At 36.7% G+C, this 20,936-nt stretch overlaps 1 protein-coding gene across 2 annotated transcripts in view; it reads left to right on the top strand.

Moving 5' to 3' along the window:
* The window catches only part of cyfip1 (cytoplasmic FMR1 interacting protein 1), a 41,840-nt gene that overhangs the window by 8,380 nt on the left and 12,524 nt on the right, over nt 1–20,936 (top strand). For both annotated transcript variants that reach the window (XM_051898235.1, XM_051898236.1), the window contains exons 2-23: nt 630–750; nt 1,543–1,632; nt 3,497–3,574; nt 3,675–3,776; nt 3,862–4,043; nt 5,190–5,286; nt 5,525–5,653; nt 6,464–6,568; nt 6,748–6,839; nt 7,202–7,319; nt 8,912–9,034; nt 11,597–11,722; nt 12,235–12,401; nt 12,490–12,637; nt 16,043–16,196; nt 17,050–17,206; nt 17,508–17,604; nt 17,730–17,806; nt 17,968–18,076; nt 18,175–18,294; nt 18,775–18,974; nt 20,849–20,936. In XM_051898235.1, coding sequence (XP_051754195.1) covers nt 634–750; nt 1,543–1,632; nt 3,497–3,574; nt 3,675–3,776; nt 3,862–4,043; nt 5,190–5,286; nt 5,525–5,653; nt 6,464–6,568; nt 6,748–6,839; nt 7,202–7,319; nt 8,912–9,034; nt 11,597–11,722; nt 12,235–12,401; nt 12,490–12,637; nt 16,043–16,196; nt 17,050–17,206; nt 17,508–17,604; nt 17,730–17,806; nt 17,968–18,076; nt 18,175–18,294; nt 18,775–18,974; nt 20,849–20,936 — 2,676 coding nt within the window. In that variant the 5' untranslated portion in view covers nt 630–633. The remainder of the gene's footprint in view (nt 1–629; nt 751–1,542; nt 1,633–3,496; nt 3,575–3,674; nt 3,777–3,861; nt 4,044–5,189; nt 5,287–5,524; nt 5,654–6,463; nt 6,569–6,747; nt 6,840–7,201; nt 7,320–8,911; nt 9,035–11,596; nt 11,723–12,234; nt 12,402–12,489; nt 12,638–16,042; nt 16,197–17,049; nt 17,207–17,507; nt 17,605–17,729; nt 17,807–17,967; nt 18,077–18,174; nt 18,295–18,774; nt 18,975–20,848) is intronic.

The following is a 20,936-nucleotide window of genomic DNA, read 5'->3' on the forward strand; positions in this document are numbered from 1 at the left end:
TTTATGGTAGGGAATTTACAAAATATCTTCATGGAACATGATCTTTACTTAATATCCTAATGATTTTTGGCATAAAAAAAAAAAATCGATGATTTTGACCCATACAATGCATTGTTGGATATTGCTACAAATATATTGCTACAAACATATTAATAAGACTATTATTTATATATAACATTTGATCACAAGTATAGTAAAAACAGTAATATTATGAAATATTATTACAATTTAAAATAACGGTTTTATTCCTGTGATGGCAAAGCTTAAAACTGTATGCAATGTGTAACAATAAGTGCTTGAAACCAAGCAGTGTCCAGCTGTCATCTCAGCTTTATAATGTCTTCGTGTGAAAATCTTTGGCAGTATGATCAAATACTGATTCAAGATAAAGATTGCAGTTGATATTATTCTGATTCATCACTTTTGAAGTGAAAGGTCAAGTCAAGTGTGCTGCTTCTGAGATGGGCATACAGTATTCCTGTCAAACGATCTGTTGTATACTGCACATTTTGACAAATGCAGTAATCTGCTTGCATAAAATATGCATAACTTGTTTATAGCACTAGTAGTATGCTGTCCTGAATGTAGCCAGTCTTCATGTCTCATACGTGTTTCATGTTTTGTTTTAGAGTGATGGCGTCCACAGTGACTCTGGAAGATGCTCTGTCCAATGTGGACCTGCTGGAGGAGCTGCCGCTCCCAGATCAGCAGCCCTGCATCGAGCCTCTGCCCTCGTCCCTCATTTACCAGGTAAAAACTGACCCCAGAGCAGCCCTCCATCTGGATCATAGACTGTAAAAAAAAAAGATGGATGACGTGTCTCCACTTCGTTCCACTGTAGAAAAATGAAGCCAAAATATCCCAGAAACTTTCATTGCTGATTATGTTATTTTAGAGGCTGAGCCTGCGCAGTAGCGATTAGGGGCTTTTGCACCGGAGGAACATTTTCATAGTTCCTAGAACTATTGGCTGAAGTACCCGGATTTTGCAGTGTTCGCACTGCAGGAACTAGGAACGATTTTAGTTCTAGGAACTCCTTTTGGGGACCTAAATTAGCTCCTACTTCAGAGTAGGGTCTAAGAGGTGGAGCTGTGGTATCAAGGACCCGGCCATACTCCCGCTTCCGCAGACTCAATTGCAAACACAGCTGTCAATCGTGATGTTACGCCCTTTTTTTATAGCATCAAATAACTTATTGATGCTATAATTATTGGAAAAACACTTGAACATACATTTGCGTTATAAAAACTACCTAAAAAGACAGAAATTTTTGGAATCTTTGGAAAAAAGGATTTGAAGTGTAAATGTTTTTTTTCATTCGACTCGGGTCTCATTCGATTACATGGAGTGGGTGAAATTTATGACCTATACTGCAGCCAGCCACCAGGGGGCGATCCAAATGCTTTGGCTTCACTTTTCAGGACGTGTGTGGCACACTTGATCTAGATCTTCAGTATATTTTAGGATATATAAACCCAAATTACCTAAACACGTACAAAACAGTGCTTGCATAACCACACTGCTTCTTTTTGCCACCCTCAGCCCAACTTTAACACCAATTTTGAGGACCGCAATGCCTTCGTGACAGGCATCGCCCGTTACATCGAGCAGGCCACTGTCCACTCCAACATGGTAAGATCCTCTCAGCATTTCCACAGTAACAGTTTGGGTTCACTAAATTCACAAAACCTTGACCCCATCACAGCTCTGTAAAGCTAACCTCAGCTGTCTGAACCAGTCTATCAAGGAAGTTCTATGGAAGCCCTGCTAAAAGAGTCTGTCAGGGGCTTGAAAGGGTTCAAGAGGGCCCATTAGAGTCTTTCATTGTCCGCGTTCACCGCGCTCATTTGAGGAGCCTGGCCAAGCGAAGTGGGCCGCTCTGAATGATTTTTGTATTGAATGTGAACTGCTGTGTGCTTTATTAGTGAGAGGTAATAGCTGCCAGGGACTGTTTGGCAGTGAGGAATTGAAGAGTGTGAGTGTGAGTGTGTGGAAGTAGTTTAGTCCTACACACACAGAGTGAAAGGTTTTTTGTTACTCTAGGGGAGATTTTCTGAGTTGTTAAGATTTTAAGATTAAGTGGGTTAATCTGTTTTTTTGGGAATATGTTCAACATGAAATAAAGGTTTATTGTAGAATCTGTATTTGATGTACACTGCTGTTCAAAAGTTTGGGTTTGGTAAGATTTTTAATTTTTTTTAAATTAAGTCTCTTATGCTGACCAAGGCTGCATGTATTTGATTTAAAAAAAAAAAAAAAAAAAAAAAAAAAAAAAAATTACAATTTAAAATAACTGTTTTCTATCTGAATTTATTTTAAAATGTAAAAATGTGTTTATTCCTGTGTTGGCAAAGCTGAATTTTCAACATCATTACTCCAGTCTTCAGTGTCACATGATTTTTTTTCAGGATTCTTTGATGAATAGAAAGAACAGCATTTATTCAAAATAGAATCTTTTGTAACATTATAAATGTCTTTACTGTCACTGATCAATTTAATGCATCCTTGCTGAATAAAAGTATTAATTTCTTAAATTTCCTAAAAATTTATATATATATATATATATATATATATATATATATATATATATATATATATATATATATATATATATATATAAATAAATTCTTACTGACCCAAACTTTTGAACGGTAGTGTATAATGTAACAAAAGCTTTCTATTTCAGATAAATGCTTGAACTTTCTCTTCATCAAAGAATCCTGAAAGAAAAAAAAAAAAAAAAAAAAAAAAATTCTACACGACTGTTTTCAACATTGATAATAATAATAAACGTTTCTTGAGCAGCAGATCAGCATAGAATGATTTCTGAAGGATCATGTGAAACTGAAGACTGGAGTAATGATGCTTAAAATTCAGCTTTGCATCACAGGAATAAATTACATTTTAAAATATTTTCAAATAGAAAAAAGTTATTTTAAATTGTAATAATATTTCACAATATTGCTGTTTTTTTTTTTTTTTTGTATTTTTAATCAAATAAATGCAGCCTTGGTGAGCATAAGAGACTTATTATTTTAAAAACAGTAAAAATCTTACCGATCCCAAACTTTTGAATTGCAATGTATGTATATATTGGTCTTCAATTCTGAGATCAATAGTCCAGAAATCCTTTTATTTTTCATTATTATTATTTTTATTACTATTATTAGTAGTATGTAAGAGAAAATCTTATTATTAATTATAAATAAAATTATTTTCATCACAATTTGAGTTTAATTGGAAAAATTGACTATTAAAACATTGATTTATTATGAATTATTTTATTGAAGTAATACTTAAACTAATCTAGAAATAATGTAGAATCTTAAATATTTTTCTTCATTTACTTAATAACTTGTTTTTGTTTTAGATTTTTCAGTATCCTAAAGCTTTATTTTTTGAGGGAGGAAGAAAGGAAGGAAGGAAAGTTTTATCCAACTGCATTCAGTTACTCAAGTGTATTTTAATTTCGTAATAAAATTTTGCTGTGTTGCAGAATGAGATGTTAGAGGAAGGACAGGAGTATGCTGTAATGCTGTATACATGGAGAAGCTGTTCAAGAGCTATCCCTCAGGTAAATTAGTAATGTCCGAAGCATCTCAAAAAACTCTCAACATCACCAACACAGACTGGTTGTCTGTTTATTTGACCCTCTCCATCTGTCCCTCTCTCAGGTGAAGTGTAATGAACAGCCTAACAGAGTAGAGATCTATGAGAAGACAGTGGAGGTGCTCGAGCCCGAGGTCACCAAACTAATGAACTTCATGTACTTTCAGGTAAAGCTTAACGCTGTTTTCTGAATTTGAGTACAGGATGTTAAAGATACACTAATGCTTCTCTCTCATTTTACTTTTCTCTCAGAGGACAGCAATAGATCGCTTCTGTGGGGAAGTGCGGCGTCTTTGTCACGCCGAGCGGAGGAAGGACTTTGTGTCTGAAGCCTATCTGCTCACGCTGGGGAAGTTCATCAACATGTTTGCGGTGCTGGACGAACTTAAGAACATGAAGTGCAGCGTCAAAAATGATCACTCCGCCTACAAGAGGTAACCACAGACTGCTTTCTGTGAGCCTCAGTTCTGCATCTAGCCTCATCATTAATACATACGGCCTCTAGATGGCAGTCATGCTGCATCTTCTAGTCAGTAGTTATTGCTGATCCATACATACTTTTTTGGTACTTCATTGGCATTAAACAGACATTTCAAACCAAGAAAATGTTTACACATACAAACTACTGTTCAAGAGTTTAAGATTTTTGTAATGTCTTTGCATGTAATGTCTGGCTGCATTAATTTGATCAAAAATACAATAAAACAGTAATGTTGTGAAATATTATTACAATTTAAAATGAACTCTTCTATTTTTATATATTTTACAATGTAATTTATTCCTGTTATGGCAAAGCTGAATTTTCAGTATCATTACTCCAGTCTTCAGTGTCACATGATCCTTCAGAAATCATTCTAATATGCTGATTTCGGGCTCAAGAAACATTTCTTCTTATAATCAATGTTGAAATGAGTTGTTCTGCTTAATATTTTTTGTGGAAACCATGATGCATTGTTTTCAGGATAGAAATGTCAAAAGTACAGCCTTTATTTAGTGCATTTATACAGCCAATGTAAAATTCTGATAATCAGAACAGAGATGCTGCACAGAATCTGCGTACCATCATATCCCTGAAGAGACTAGAGCAATCTAGTTTTGTTCTCCCTGCTCTTTCAGAGTGTTTGTGTGGATTTAAGTTTATTTTTAGCGTGACCACCTGCTGAACACACTTTATGAAATGTCAAATTTGTCAACCTCCCATCCAGTTTTCCACCTCATGTCATCTAACTTTTCTCGTCACTCTCTTGCTGTCTTTCTCTATGTCTCTATCATTGTCTTCTTTTTTATTCTGTTTGTTTGTCTTTCTAGGGCTCAGTAGATAGGGCAAAACTCAGTAGTCTACTCAGTAGTAGAACAAAAAACAAAAGGAACATATTTTTATAAGTGTCAGACAATATTTGTATTTTTCATGAAATGTTTATTTTTCTTTAAAATAAATCCAACAATTTATTATATTTGTCCTGAATTACATATAATTGTTTGTTGTACTAGTGACACATAACGCTTGAACTGGCCTCATTGTGATATGTCCTCCATCAGTCTTTCTCTTCTTTACTTATATTGTCATCTCTGTCCATTAGAGCTGCCCAGTTCCTTAGAAAAATGTCCGAGCCGTCCTCCATTCAGGAATCTCAGAACTTATCCATGTTTCTGGCCAATCACAACAAGATCACTCAGGTACCACACCATTTTCTGTGAACTAACGATTAATAAAGAGAAAATGCATTGAATATAAAGTGTTGATTTGTTTTTGCAACCGTGATGAAAACATTTGAGTGTTTTCTGAACACTGAAAATCATTAAATTGACTCCAAGTCTCTGTGTACAGCAGCATAATGAACACAAATACATGTGGCAGAGCTTCAGACATGTTCTTTGTATGAGTAACTGATATTGACGGGCATCTCTGTTTCAGTCCCTACAGCAGCAGCTTGAGGTGATTAACGGATATGATGAGCTGTTGGCAGACATTGTTAACCTGTGTGTTGACTACTACGAGAACAAGATGTACCTCACCCCCAGTGAGAAACACATGCTACTCAAAGTAAGCATGAACACACTGACATTTACACACTATCCTCTAGCATCTGGTAAAATGCACATTTACTATATAATTTGAATAATTGAACTTTATACATCACAGTTCAATAGTTTGGGGTCAATAAGATTTTATTAATGTTTTGAAACAAGTCTCTTATGCTCACCAAGGCTGCATTTATTTGATAAAAAATACAATATAAACAGTAAAATTATTAAATATTATAATGATTTAAAATAATTTTCTATTTTAATATATTTTAAAATGTAATTTATTCCTGTCACTGTCATCACACCAGTCTTTGGTGTCACATGATCCTTCAGAAATCATTCTAATATGGTGATTTGGTACTCAAGAAAAAAAAACTTATCAATGCTGAAAATGGTTGTGCTGCTTAATCTTTTTTTCAGTTTTCTATGATGAATAGAAAGCTTAAAAGAACAGCATCTTTTTGAAATAGAAATCTTTTGTAACATCATAAATTTCTTTACCGTTACTTTTAGGATCTTTTAGGATAATTTTAATGCAGTCCTAGCTGAATAAAAAGTAGAAAAATCTTACTGACTCAACTTTTGAAAGGTAGTATAAATTCACGCTACAATAAGTAGTGCCATTGTATTTTTAGTTAAGGATAGTACCATGTTTTTGATGATATTTCTCAGGCTTTTGACAGTATTAAATTTGAATCTTGATATTTATGTATCACCATCTTGCCAAGCAGATTCAAAAAGTGTAATGTAAAAACTAAAAAAACAACTAAAAATATAGATATTATTAAGGTATTGCTCCACATAATTTGTTGTGACTGTGTTGTAGGTGATGGGCTTTGGTCTCTATCTCATGGATGGAACCAACAGCAACATCTACAAACTGGATGCCAAGAAGAGAATCAACCTCACAAAGATTGACAAGTTTTTCAAGGTGTGTGTGTGTGTGCTTTTGTTGAAGGTCATGAAAACTCAGACCTTTACAAATGAGAATGCATTTGAGATGCATGTTGATTCCTGAAGTAAACAGTGGTCTGTCTTGTCTGACCACTTGTGTTAGGGTCACCTGAGACAGATTTTGATGTGATTTGACATTCTGCTCTACTCCTACAGCAATTGCAGGTAGTGCCTCTGTTTGGTGACATGCAAATTGAACTGGCCCGCTATATCAAAACCAGCGCCCACTATGAGGAAAACAAGTCTAGGTGAGTGCCCTAGCAGGCCATACTTGAATAAGAACGCTGTTGCTTGCAGATGTGTTTTAGCTTACTTTAATTAAAGGAATAGATTACCCAAGATGAAAATCTGCCCTTCCGATCTCATATAACTTTATCTTTTGTGGAATACAGAAGAAGATATTTTTAACAATGTACTGGTTGGTATTTTAGTAGTCTATGCCTACATGCTGTTTTTTTTGTAACATTTGGAAAGGAAAAATGTTAACAATACACAGTTCTGAATTTCTGCCTTTTGTGAAAGAGTAACAATTGTCTATTTTAATATTTGGCTGAAGTATTTACTAGATCCTTGCATGTTTTTTAATTGCCTGGCCTCTTCCATTCTCTAGGTGGTCGTGCACATCTGCAGGCAGTAGTCCACAGTATAATATCTGCGAGCAGATGATTCAAATCCGTGAAGACCATATGCGCTTCATTTCTGAGCTGGCTCGCTACAGCAACAGTGAGGTGAGGTTTTTCTTCACTGTCTTTTTAAACAAATGCAGTGAAGACTCCACAGTCACCATGGACTGACTCATATTCCCATGACGTTGGCGGGGGACAAAATGTCTGTTACCTAATCTGCCAAATGACTTGCTCTTTCTAAACATAAGACCTCTGACGAAGTTAGTTCTCTGAGTCGTTCTTTGATTCAGAAACTGGCAAAAGTTATTCTCTTTTGGGTTGGATTGAAAAAATTTTTTTGCCTGCAGTATCGTCCTCAATATTAACAAGATGGATTTAATCTCCCACTGCTACAGACTTTTTGTTAAACATCCAGCCTGGATTTGATTTACCTGTAAATTATAGAAACATGTAAAACAAAAACAAAATTTCAAATGTCAATGCAATGCTTCACTTGAACTGTCAAATCAAACTATTCTGAAAAATAGCACATTGTTAGGAAAACATTACTGTTACACACTACCGATCAAAAGATTGGGGTCAGTAAGATTTTTACTTTTAATCACCAAGGATGCATTAAATTGATCAAAAGTGACACTAAGTTCTTTGCTACAAATGAATTCTATTTCAGATTAATGGTGTTCTTTTGAACTTTCTATTTATCAAAGAATTCTGAAAAATATATATCATGGTTTCCACAAAAAATTTGAAACAGCACAACTGTTTTCAACACTGATGTTAATAAGAATTTTTTTTGATCACCAAATCAGCATATTAGAATGACACTGAAGACTGGAGTAATGGTTGCAGAAAATTCAGCTTTGCCATCAGAGGAATAAATTACATTATATATAGTACGGTATACTCTAGTACTCATGGTAAATCTGATTTTCCCTAGCTGAAAATTTGCTAATTGACTGAATTAAGCCTCAGCATATGTGATGCTGAAAAATCTCTTTCAGATATGCACTAATGTACGGCAATCATACGGCTTAATGAGAATCAGAAGCTACAGTAGTTTACATTGCTCTTGTTGAGTTTGATTTTGCACATGCGAGTAGATTTCAGGAATATTCATTAGCCGTGGGAGGGCGAGCAGCTCTCGCTTCATACACTATTCCCTTTTCCATGGCTGAATAGTTTCAAGGCTCAATCTCCGCAACTCGAAGTTTGCATTCTGACCCCAGTGGTTCTGTAGTCTTACAGATGAATATGGAAATGTGAGGGGAGGAGGTCAATTAAGACATGGCAGCAGCACTGTAATGAGAACACATTGGCAGCAGGGGTCTGCTATCAGTGACAGCAGCCCAGTGATGAGGAGAAGCGGGGAGGAATTTGTTTGTTCGGTCCACAGCTATGGTTGTCAGATGTCAGGGGTTTTGACACAGTGCTTGTCTTGTGCTGTCTTGGACTGCTGAAATGAATGCAGAGATGCAGGGTTTTGGCATTTCCTCCTCTGTTTGTTCATTTTGAATGCAGCCCTTGCTCCTGTAGGATGCGGCAGGTATCCTGGTGTTTTGCCATTAGCTTGTGTGATGAGATTTCAGTGGTTCATTAATTTGCTCTGTTTCTCTCTAATGACAGTAGTTGTGTTAGATGTTATGTTATCTTGTTTACTTGCTGTTTATTATCTCATCCTTTCCTCATTTTCACAGGTGGTGACCGGATCAGGGCGTCAAGAGTCTCAGAAGACTGACTCTGAATACAGGAAATTGTTTGATCTGGCTCTGCAGGGCCTGCAGCTGCTCTCTCAGTGGAGTGCTCAGGTCATGGAAGTGGTGAGTGGACTTGTCATATTTGTGCATGTGAACACCACCCAGGGAAACTTTTGACCCATGATGATTATGTGGGTGATGCTTGTCTGAGTTCATGCTGCTTTTCAATATACCTGCATAGTTAAAGCTAGGGCTGTCACGATTGCCATTTCATCAGATTGGTAAGGGAAATCATTTATAAACCTACTCCAACACAGGAGAATACATTAATGTGTTTCTAAATATGCGAACTGTTCATCGTGATTTCAAAATAAAAGGTTAAACCCTTGCTCTGTGTTTGCATGTTTTGATATCCACATATACTTGTTCAAGAAATTACAGTGGCTGTAGCATTTCTATCATAAAAAAATGGCCAAATATTGAATTAAATGTTGTTTGGCCAATATTAAACAAGGATTTGATCTGCTGGAAAGTGGGACAACAGCAATCACCAGGCCTTTGGTGCCCTCTGCAGGCATTCGTTGTAATACATAACGTACATAAGTTGATTGTTTGTATTATGTATAGTATATTCAGTGGTTGAATTGTAAAAAAAAATTCAACCCCTCTGCTGATGTGGTCATCAGCAGAGGGGGCGAGGGGCTTGGGTGTTGGTGCTACTGTACCTTAAACATTTGTATTTATTGGTTTAAAGAGTAGAAATATAGGCATTATTCATTCAATTACAGTATTTATATCATTGCAGTATTGGAGTGACCACCAGAGTGTTTCTCTCTCACACACGCACACACACACACACACACACACACACACACACACACACACACACACACACACACACACACACATGCACATATGCAATCCATCCCTTTATATACCTATAATGGTGCCTTTGGAGGGCACTGAAGTGTTTAATCATTATCAACTTATATTTTTAATAAAAATAACTCTATAAATGAGTTCCAAATGACACGCATTTTTGAGCCCCAAACTTTTCAGTGCTCCAGAGCTCTAACTTTGGATAGTTTGGACAAAAAGAATAGAGTTAGAGTTCTTGACTATATATACACTATTAGTGGTACAGTCTTTGTTAGCTGTGTCTTGAATGGAATGTTCATGCAGTTTTAAACAGCGGAGTATGAACAGAGCCCATAGTTTTTTATTAAATAAAGTAAATAAACACACATACATGTATCTAACATACCCTATGCATGTGTCCCATTATCACCTCAGTGATGACATTCACTGTCACTAATTCACCTTGACAACGATCCCTTATAGCATCAATGCACTTTAGATATGTTTATTCATTGTAATGTTCTTAAAACACTAATCAAAGTAATATCATACCTTCTGTTCTCCTTTTTTTTAAAGAACGTTAAAAGATGAATCAGTTACAATACTTAGTTCTGATTGGTCAATCACTGTTATTTATAGTTTAATTATCATACAGAGAATTTTAAAATTTCGCTTACATGACCATATGTATTTTAACAGTGTTGTTCTAAAAACCACATGATTACTTGCTTTTAATACTTTATTTGAACCAAAGATTATTGCCTCATTATGTTTTTTTTTTTTAAAAGTCATTTTAAAGGCTGTTTGCTTAGGTCTATTTTATTACCACCCAAAAAATAAATAATCGACCGATTACTTGATTACCAAATTAGTCAAATTATTGTAAAACTGTCTTGAAATTGAATCTCGAATGAAGTTTTGTTTTAATTTAAATTTTGAGATTCAGATATGCTGTGGATACATGTGCTTACAGTAGAGATTTGTACGGAGCTCCTAAAGGGACATGGTGATGGAAAGAAATATGAAAAATTTTATGTCAATGCTTTTGCAATGTTTGCATTCCCCCAAAAAACTTTGCGTTCGCTCGCAAAATCTTTGCGTTCCCCCTAGAAACTTTTGTGGCCGATTGCAAAAGCATTGAAATATATTTTTTCCTACCATGTCATATTTTTTTTTTCCCACCATGTCCCGTATGAGAGAAGTGTTCAGCTGCCTAATTGAGTTACTCAAAAAGCAAATATTTTCTCAAATGTTTTTGCTTAAGTCCTGCTCTGTGTCTGAGGACAGTCATTCACACCACACACTTCAACAGGCAGATAAGCCAGCCTGGTGCACTCACTCAAGACTAACTAACCTCGAATTTTCAGTTGCACCAACCCACCCTTCAATACAAAGAGCTTGAACCTCATTCATTGAGTAGATTGGGCCTGTCAAGCCACATATGTATGTTCTTTCTCTTACTTCCACAAGGCCATCAATGTTTTCACCTTTGATTTGAATCATTGATTTCACTTCAATAGTCAGGTTTCAGTTTTTTTTTTTTTTTTTTTTTTCTCTTAGAACAGACGTTCCAAACAAAACACTCCATACTGGCAGTCTTATGAAATATTGTTGCCATGGAAACAGCCTGAAACAAGTCCATTTTTGGCAATTAGTAAAATGGATTTTGATATTTGTAGCTAATTAGGTTGGAGATGGAGATGATGGACCATAGTTTCAGGAAATTTGATGATTTTTTTTTTTTTAAGCAGCATTGAAGGTATATTGCAGAATAATCATCATAAGCAATTATACATGAAAGATTGTAAAATGTTTTCCTTTTTGCAGTATTCCTGGAAATTGGTGCACCCTACAGATAAATACTCCAACAAAGAATGCCCAGACAATGCTGAGGAGTATGAACGTGCCACCAGATACAACTACACCAGCGAGGAGAAGTTTGCTCTGGTGGAGGTCAGTACACCTGCAGGTCCAAAGCTCAGATGCATAGCATTGTATTATAATTTTCAGCACAAAATACATTCACAACTATTTTAAAGGTCATTGCACCTCTATGCTCTCCACACCTAGTCTGAAAATGAATTCAGGATCAATTAACCTGAATTAATTGCTGAACAATTAATTCAGGTGTCCTTCAATATTTTTTTATAATTAATTAATTATAAAGATTATTATTTTAATTTTATTTCAAATTAAAATGAATTATTTTTGTCTTTAATTATATTTATTATTTCTTTCGAATGCCTAAAATTCAGTATCAAACTCTGTGTAGGCCTGTGTTTTGAATCAGCCTTATGAATCCTCTCTAAATGAATCAGATCAATGACTAAATTGACATCCGTGTTGAACTGTTGTGAATTAAAAGTTAATCAGTGTCAATTGTTTAGTGTATCCAAAGTAACTCTGAGGTGTCAGTGTTCGTTTTCCAGTTCTTTGTCTGAATGTGCTTCTATCTACTTGTTTAGGTCATTGCGATGATAAAGGGCTTGCAGGTGCTGATGGGCCGAATGGAAAGCGTGTTCAACCACGCCATCCGTCACACCATCTATTCAGCTCTGCAAGACTTTGCCCAGGTCACGCTTAGAGAACCGCTGCGTCAGGCTATCAAGAGGAAGAAGAACGTCGTCCAGAGGTACAACAGAGCACCAAACCAAATGATCTTTCTGTCTTACTGCTCTAGTGGTTTAAGTCTGTGTAAGCTGACAGTGATGTTGTTCCAGTGTCCTCCAGGCCATCCGTAAGACCATCTGTGATTGGGAGACGGGCAGAGAGCCACATAATGACCCAGCGCTGCGGGGCGAGAAGGACCCTAAAGGGGGATTTGATATCAAAGTTCCTCGTCGTGCCGTAGGACCCTCCAGTACTCAAGTATGCGGCTCTCCAATTTTCAGAATCTATACCATATAAAGGGCAGAAACATACTCTACACAAATGCAGACAATATAGCAACCCCATTATACATGCATAATGTTTTGTATTACAGTGACGGTAACAAATCTCAGAACTCAAGGGGGCAACAGAGTTACCATCAAATGCATGTAGTTTATTATTTTCATTCTGAATGCAACGGCACATAAAATTTATATTGCGTAGCTAGATATATCGACATCGAGTCCATTGGGGTCATGTATTTGTGTAGAGTATGTTTCAGGCTGAGGAAATCTATTTCTGAGGAAAATCTTTTTGTGCTGCTGATGCCTTTTTCAAACATGGTCCAAAAGCTGTACTTACTGATTTCAGATTAGCTACATATCGTCACCTAATCTCATTCTCACCTTATGTAATTCCTTACTTGAAACAACCTAACATTATAAGTCATATTGCTATCTGCTTTTTCAACCTGTTATTCTCCCTCTCTCTCTCACACACATACGCGGTCACACGGTCACACGCTCCCCCAGTGTCATTCAGAAGAGCTTGTAATCTTCCACTCGCTTCTGCTGCAGATGTTGCATGAAGCACAGTGGAATCCGGTGTGCCGTGGAAGGGTGTTGTATTGAATGTCAATAGCGCCTCAGGGATTTGAGCTGTAATCGGTGCTGCCTCTCAACATGATCTCAGTGCTTTGCTATTGTAATTTTTTGAGAGAGATTCATAAATGTGTCCTGATTCAATAGTCAGTTGAATTTGATAGAGCGCACGGTGAAGGATTGTTTCCATGTCCTATGTTTTTATTTTTTCATCAATGTTCTGTATGATCATGCTTGATTTTTCACCACAGTTTCTGCAAAAAGTATCATGTCTCTGAAGCAAAATTTATACTTTGCTGATGTCTTGGTATTAAGTTAATATCTTGTGATGAAAAGTGGGGAAATGCCTGCCCTGCTAAAAACCAAACAACTTCCATTGAGAGGAAAGGGAATGCAAATAAATAATTTACTATTATAGACCTTCTTGGTCCATACAGACAGAATTCAATCTGGTCAAACTGGGACACACACACACATATACACATATACACACATATATATATATATATATATATATATATACACACACAAAATTATAAATGCAACACTTTTGTTTTTGCCCCCATTTTACATGAGCTGAACTCATAGATCTAAGACTTTTTCTATGTACACAAAAGGTCTATTTCTCTTAAATATCAAGATGCTAATTAGACAGCATGATTATTGCTCAGGTGTGCCTTAGGCTGGCCACAATAAAAGGCCACTCTAAAATGTGCAGTTTTATCACATAGCACAATGCCACAGATGTCGCAAGTTTTGAGGGAGCATGCAATTGGCATGCTGACTGCAGGAATGTCCATCAGAGCTGATGCCCGTGAATTGAATGTTCATTTCTCTACCATAAGCCGTCTCCAAAGGTGTTTCAAAGAATTTGGCAGTACATCCAACCGGCCTCACAACCGCAGACCACGTGTAACCACACCAGCCCAGGACCTCCACATCCAGCATCTTCACCTCCAAGATGAGACCAGCCACCCGGACAGCTTCAACAATCGGTTTGCATAACCAAATAATTTCTGCACAAACCGTCAGAAACCGTCTCAGGGAAGCTCATCTGCATGCTCGTCATCCTCATCGGGGTCTCGATCTGACTGCAGTTCGTCGTTGTAACCGACTTGAGTGGGCAAATGCTCACATTCGATGGCGTCTGGCACTTTGGAGAGGTGTTCTCTTCATGGATGAATCCCGGTTTTCACTGTACAGGGCAGATGACAGACAGCATGTATGGCGTTGTGTGGGTGAACGCTTTGCTGATGTCAACGTTGTGGATCGAGTGGCCCATGGTGGCGGTGGGGTTATGGTATGGGCAGGCGTATGTTATGGACAATGAACACAGGTGCATTTTATTGATGGCATTTTGAATGCACAGAGATACCGTGACAAGATCCTGAGGCCAATTGTTGTGCCATTCATCCACGACCATCACCTCATGTTGCAGCATGATAATGCACGGCCCCACGTTGCAAGGATCTGTACACAATTCCTGGAAACTGAAAACATCACAGTTCTTGCATGGCCAGCATACTCACCGGACATGTCACCCATTGAGCACGTTTGGGATGCTCTGGATCGGCGTATACGACAGCGTGTTCCAGTTCCTGCCAATATCCAGCAACTTCGCACAGCCATTGAAGAGGAGTGGACCAACATTCCACAGGCCACAATCAACCTGATCAACTCTATGCGAAGGAGATTTGTTGCATTGCGTGAGGCAAATGGTGGTCACACCAGATACTGACTGGTTTTCGGACCCCTCCGGACCCCCCCAATAACAGTAAAACTGCACATTTTAGAGTGGCCTTTTATTGTGGCCAGCCTGAGGCACACCTGTGCAATAATCATGCTGTCTAATCAGCATCTTGATATGCCACACCTGTGAGGTTGATGGATTATCTCGGCAAATGAGTAGTGCTCACTAACACAGATTTAGACAAATTTGTAAACAGTTTTTGTAGCGTTCAAATTTAAGTATTGGGTAAGATTAAGGGATGTAGAATAAGGTCATGCAGAATAAGGCATTAATATGTGCTTTATACGCACTAATAAAAAAACCCCAATATACTAGTAATATGCAAGCTAATAAGCAACTAGCTAAAAGTGAGAATTGAACCCTAAAATAAAGTGTTACCCAATATTTTTATTCCATTGGAAGCACTATTATAGAAAAAATCTGCATATAGTTTTGTGGGGAAACAAAAGAAATCTTAAACTCGGATACACTCCGAGCTTAATAATAAAAAAAAATAATTTATTTTCTTTAGTACTATCCAACTATTTATTTTTTGGAAGCAATTATTAATTTTGTTGTTTTTATAATATCACATTTTATTTTTATGTAGCTGCCTATATATTTTAGGAAGGTTGCCTCTCACAAGGGGATCATATTTGAGGGACCTGCATCAAAAAGTTTGAAAACCACTGTCTTATTTTATGTACAGGACAATTTGACCCAAACAATGACCCAAACAATGAATGTAGCCTCTCAGTATTTGAATACAGTGACACACATACACACACAATTCCAGATGGAATCCAAGGGCAGAGATACAGACGAGTCCTTTGATGTCTGTCTGACATGTCCAGGAAGGCTTTGACACCTGTATGCCCTCCATCAGCACATTAATGCACTCAGACCAGAATGCAAAGGAGAGCCCCCCACCAGTGTTGAGATGACGAGAGCAGAATGGTGATATGACTCTGTCTGTCGAGGAGTGGCCGAACGTGTGGAGAGTAAAGATGTCCAACTTTGCATCAGAGACTTAATGTCCTTTCATCTGCTGCTTCCCTCTGTTCCTCTGTATAGCTGTATATGGTCAGGACCATGCTGGAGTCTTTGGTCGCTGATAAGAGCGGCTCAAAGAAGACTCTGCGCAGTAGTCTTGAAGGACCAACCATCCTGGACATAGAGAAGTTCCATCGTGAATCATTCTTCTACACTCATCTGCTCAACTTCAGTGGTAAGGAACAGGCTAAATGCCTGTCCTCCCTAGTCTATACATTTGCTTGTTCACCCTTTAATGAACACTAAAACTGATGTGCAATTACCATATTTTAAGTGTCATATCACTATGTACCAATATACATTATCTGCATCCGCAGCGGCCTTTTAAAGCTACATAAAAAAAATGCATGAATGTCATTGCTTTAGCAAGTGTCATTTATTTTAAAGAAAAATAACACAAACACACTTTCAAGCTGTAGTGAACAGCAAAAGTATTTTACAATTTTTCTAAGTATTTGGACACTTCCTGCTTGTCAGACTAAAAAAAAATATTCCTGGGAAAAGGTCTAGCATCATTTGTTTGCACATGCCACTTGGTTTCATAGTTTATTTAGTGCAAATAAATGTGTACATTTTAAGTAAGGCATTAAACTGGAATTGCTTTTCTGCAACTTCTTACAACTTCTCAAATGAGAAAAAAAATGTAGGATGGAACTTCCATCAGGAATTGATTGGATCGTATAAAGTGTTTTTAATTTGAGTGACAGGTTGCTGGAGGGGAGGGATTGAAACTTGGCTGGCCATTGGAGATCCTTATTTCACAGCCAGTCAATCAAAGAAGAGATGTCATAGCAAGGGGGAGGGGCACATTAATATTTTTAATGGGTTTACTAGGGCACATGTTTCTTATGTGAGCTAATAAATCATTTATAATAAACACGGCAGTGTTCCATCAAAAAATAAGAATTGTTCATTTTGATATCATGGTGACTTTAAGTGTCCAAATAGTTTTTGGGGCCAGTCTGTTTAGTTGAATGTGTTCAGGCAGTGTTAATGTTTGTCTCTTATGCATGCTTGTTGTGTTGCAGAGACACTGCAGCAGTGCTGTGATTTGTCCCAGCTCTGGTTCCGTGAGTTCTTTCTGGAGCTCACAATGGGCCGCCGCATCCAGTTCCCCATTGAGATGTCCATGCCCTGGATCCTCACTGACCACATCCTCGAGATTAAAGAGGCCTCTATGATGGAGTGAGAACAAAAAAATGACATTTTGATAACACTTATTTTACAGTGTCCTTGTTACAGACGTTACATGTACTTAATAAAGTAATAACAGTAAGTTATGCATAATTACATGCAACTAACCCTAAACCAAACCCTAACACTGTAGTAAGTACTTGTTGTTAATTAATATTACTCAGTACTTAAATGTATAATCACACTGTAACAAGAACACCTTAAAAATAAAGTGTACCCAAATTTTTTAGTACATGAATTGCCATGGTACATGTGCAAAAAATATGCTATTAAATCTGTCTGATCTACACAGGTACGTGTTGTATTCACTGGATCTGTACAACGACAGCGCACACTACGCTCTCACAAAGTTTAAAAAGCAGTTCCTTTATGATGAGATTGAAGCTGAGGTAAAACCCTCTTGACCTTCTACATTCTAAAAAAAATCTTTAAATCAGTTATTGCATTTTGCATTTAATTTCCTTTAATGTTCTTTTAAGTGATTGTGCATCTGGTTTTTTGTTTTTACTCCCAGGTGAATCTCTGCTTTGACCAGTTTGTCTACAAACTTGCTGATCAAATTTTTGCCTACTACAAGATTCTTGCTGGAAGGTAAATCTGTTTAAATCCTTAATTAATATGTAACAATTTTTTAATATGTAACATTTTTTAATTTTTTAATATGTAACAAGACAAATATGTAACAATCTTTCTTTAGTAATGTAAGTAATTTTGGGGACTTTTATTTTCTGTAACATGATTTCTTTCTGTAGTCTCCTCCTGGATAAGAGACTAAGAGCTGAATGTAAGAATCAAGGTGCCAACATCTCGTGGCCTTCCTCCAATCGTTATGAGACGCTGCTCAAACAGAGACATGTACAGGTAAGAATGGCCACTCTTCTGTACGATTACGTATTCATTCCTGTTTATTTGTGCTGTTCTGAAGTCCACTCATCTTGTTTTGTCCTTTTCTCTTGCAGCTCCTTGGACGATCAATCGACTTGAACCGCCTGATCACCCAGCGAGTGTCCTCGGCGCTTTACAAATCTCTAGAGCTAGCCATCAACCGTTTTGAGAGCGAGGACCTTACTTCCATCATGGTGCCTTATCCTTCAAAATCTCTGTTTTTATGACATTTTTCATTTTTCGCTTACAGAAACCTTGAATTTGTTCAGCTTGTTTTAGCTGTGTAAATTAGCTGAGTATTTGCCCATTTAGGATTTTTAATGAAAGAGAGGTTGCTCTCATAGTAGAATTGAAATTCAGTGCAGCAGAAATAATTTAGCCAAGTCTGGCTCTGCCAGAGAGTGAATCGTTTTATTAATATTTGCTTCCTGTATATGTGTGTGTGTGCCTGTGAATATATAGACATTGGATGTCTGACTGTGACAGATGCATTTTTAAAATGTCATGAAATTGTTCCAAGGCTCTTTATCTGTTTTCATACAAATTTGTTGTCAGAAGTCTTGTGTGCGTGTGTGTATATATCGACATGCATTGTCTGTAAACATTATTTTTGTGTCAGAAAATGAGAGGGCTTTTTTTGCCTCAATTGCACTTCTCTCTTTGTCTATGATCAGGAGTTGGAGGGTTTACTGGAGATAAACCGGATGACCCACAAGCTCCTCAGTAAGTATTTGACACTGGACAGTATCGACGCAATGTTTCGCGAGGCAAACCACAACGTATCCGCACCCTATGGCAGAATCACACTCCATGTCTTCTGGGAACTCAACTATGACTTCTTGCCCAACTACTGTTACAACGGCTCCACGAACAGGTGGGTCAGCTCATCACCCCCCAAACCCACAATAATTTTGAAGTTATGTAGAATTTCTTTTTGTTAAATATAAATAATATATAAATATGATAATTAAATGGTTGTTTTTAAAATCCCTATTCGAACAGGATTACTTTTCATTACATTTTTCTATGACATTTTTCTGTAGTAATTGAATTTAGTAAGTTACTTTGGGGACTTGAATTGATATGACAATTTGGACAGAGAATTAATTCTGGTAATACATAATCAACCTCCCTTTTATATATATAATCATATTATTATTATTATTATTATATATATATTTTTAATAAATAATATATAAATATAACATTGAAATGGTCATTATTTTTAAAGTGTATTAATATTTTATACATATAAAACTAAAAGACAAAAAAGAATCACGCAGGCTCTACTAATCTTTTCTGGTAGGATAAATAATGGATAGTACATTAACAGCTATATTCATGTACTTTCAGGCTTCAGCTGTTGCAATATGTATTAATTCATCCATATTTCAGTTAAACAGAAGTGATTGAGATTAAAAGTTAAATTGCAAAGAACATTTCTTTCATCACTTGTCAAAAAGCCAGATTCCCAAGACACTTAGATCAAGATGGAGCATTGCTTTTTATCTTTAATTTTAGAGAATGATTAATTATCGAGTTAATTAATTAGTTATTTATAGTTTATGCTTAAATGTGAGTAATCAAAAGATATGTTTGAAATGTTTGTTTTATTTCAACCAGGAAAAGGCTGTTATGTTTCAGAAGTGTTTTCCACACTTGAGACACACTCTTGTACACAGATTTTTGTTTGCAGCTTTTGATAAGTGTGTAATCTGCAGCAATTTGAGGCAAATCAATTACCTTTTTATTAATCTTTTTTTTCTGTGAATTGAGTGTTTGTCTACCTTTTGCTGTTATATCCATCACTTTTTCTTTTCGTATCTCTTTTACTGTCGAATAGTTCAAGCACGATCATTTTTCAAGGTACAGTCTGACCCAAATATCAAATATGACAGCAGGTGAGAAAAAAGAGATTTGTAAGGAACCATAGTGAAGTGGGAAATATTTCAATGACCAAATTGTGAGGTCTTCAATATGAAGTATATGGAAGTGATGTGCAGGTAGGGTGAATGTGGAATGAAAAGAAGACTAAAGTCATCTTTTCACTGTCATGTTGGTGGCTTACAACATTTTGTGGGCTTTCAGGGGAGAGACCTGTTGATATCTGGCAAATTCATCATAAATGTAACCATATAGAGGCATATAGTATTAAAATGAACTGACACCATCAGGGTTCAGCTGTGGTCTCAATACAGTTCATAACTGGTAGAAGGGATGCCATCCTTGTGGGTTACGTCTCTTTTTTTTTTTTTTTTTTTTTTAAAGATTTCAGAAACTGAGACACAATATTAGCTGCAGCTCGGGCTGTAAATAAGGTTCCAGCTCACCCCTGAGAAGACCTTTATTTATTTATTTATTTATTTATTTATTTTTGATAAAGAGTGAATGACATTCATTCATTGTGTCTAGTTGATTCTCAGGTGACTCTCAGAGTGATGGATAGATACACAGAGCACACTGATGCTACTTCTCACCTGCTCCTTTTATATAAACTCACAGCCAAGTTACTTTAACCAGCACAGAATTTTGTAACCTTTTTTTGGTAATTTTTTCCTTAGAAACATGTTACTCTGAAAGCTGTGATTTGACTTGTGTGATGAGTTTTTCCACTGTATTGTTACCTGTGAATGGGGCTAGAGTGGACATGCTGAGTGCTGCCTGATTGAACAGATGACAATAACTGGGTAACAAACCCAATAATACAAAAATCTAATTTTTTTTTTTTTTTTTTACCTTTTCTTTTAGATTTGTTCGCACTGTACTGCCGTTTTCACAAGAGTTTCAAAGAGACAAGCCTCCCAACGCCCAGCCACAATACCTATATGGCTCAAAG

This window comes from Ctenopharyngodon idella, chromosome 6, assembly GCF_019924925.1.
Source record: "Ctenopharyngodon idella isolate HZGC_01 chromosome 6, HZGC01, whole genome shotgun sequence".
Classification (NCBI taxonomy): Eukaryota; Metazoa; Chordata; class Actinopteri; order Cypriniformes; family Xenocyprididae; genus Ctenopharyngodon; species Ctenopharyngodon idella.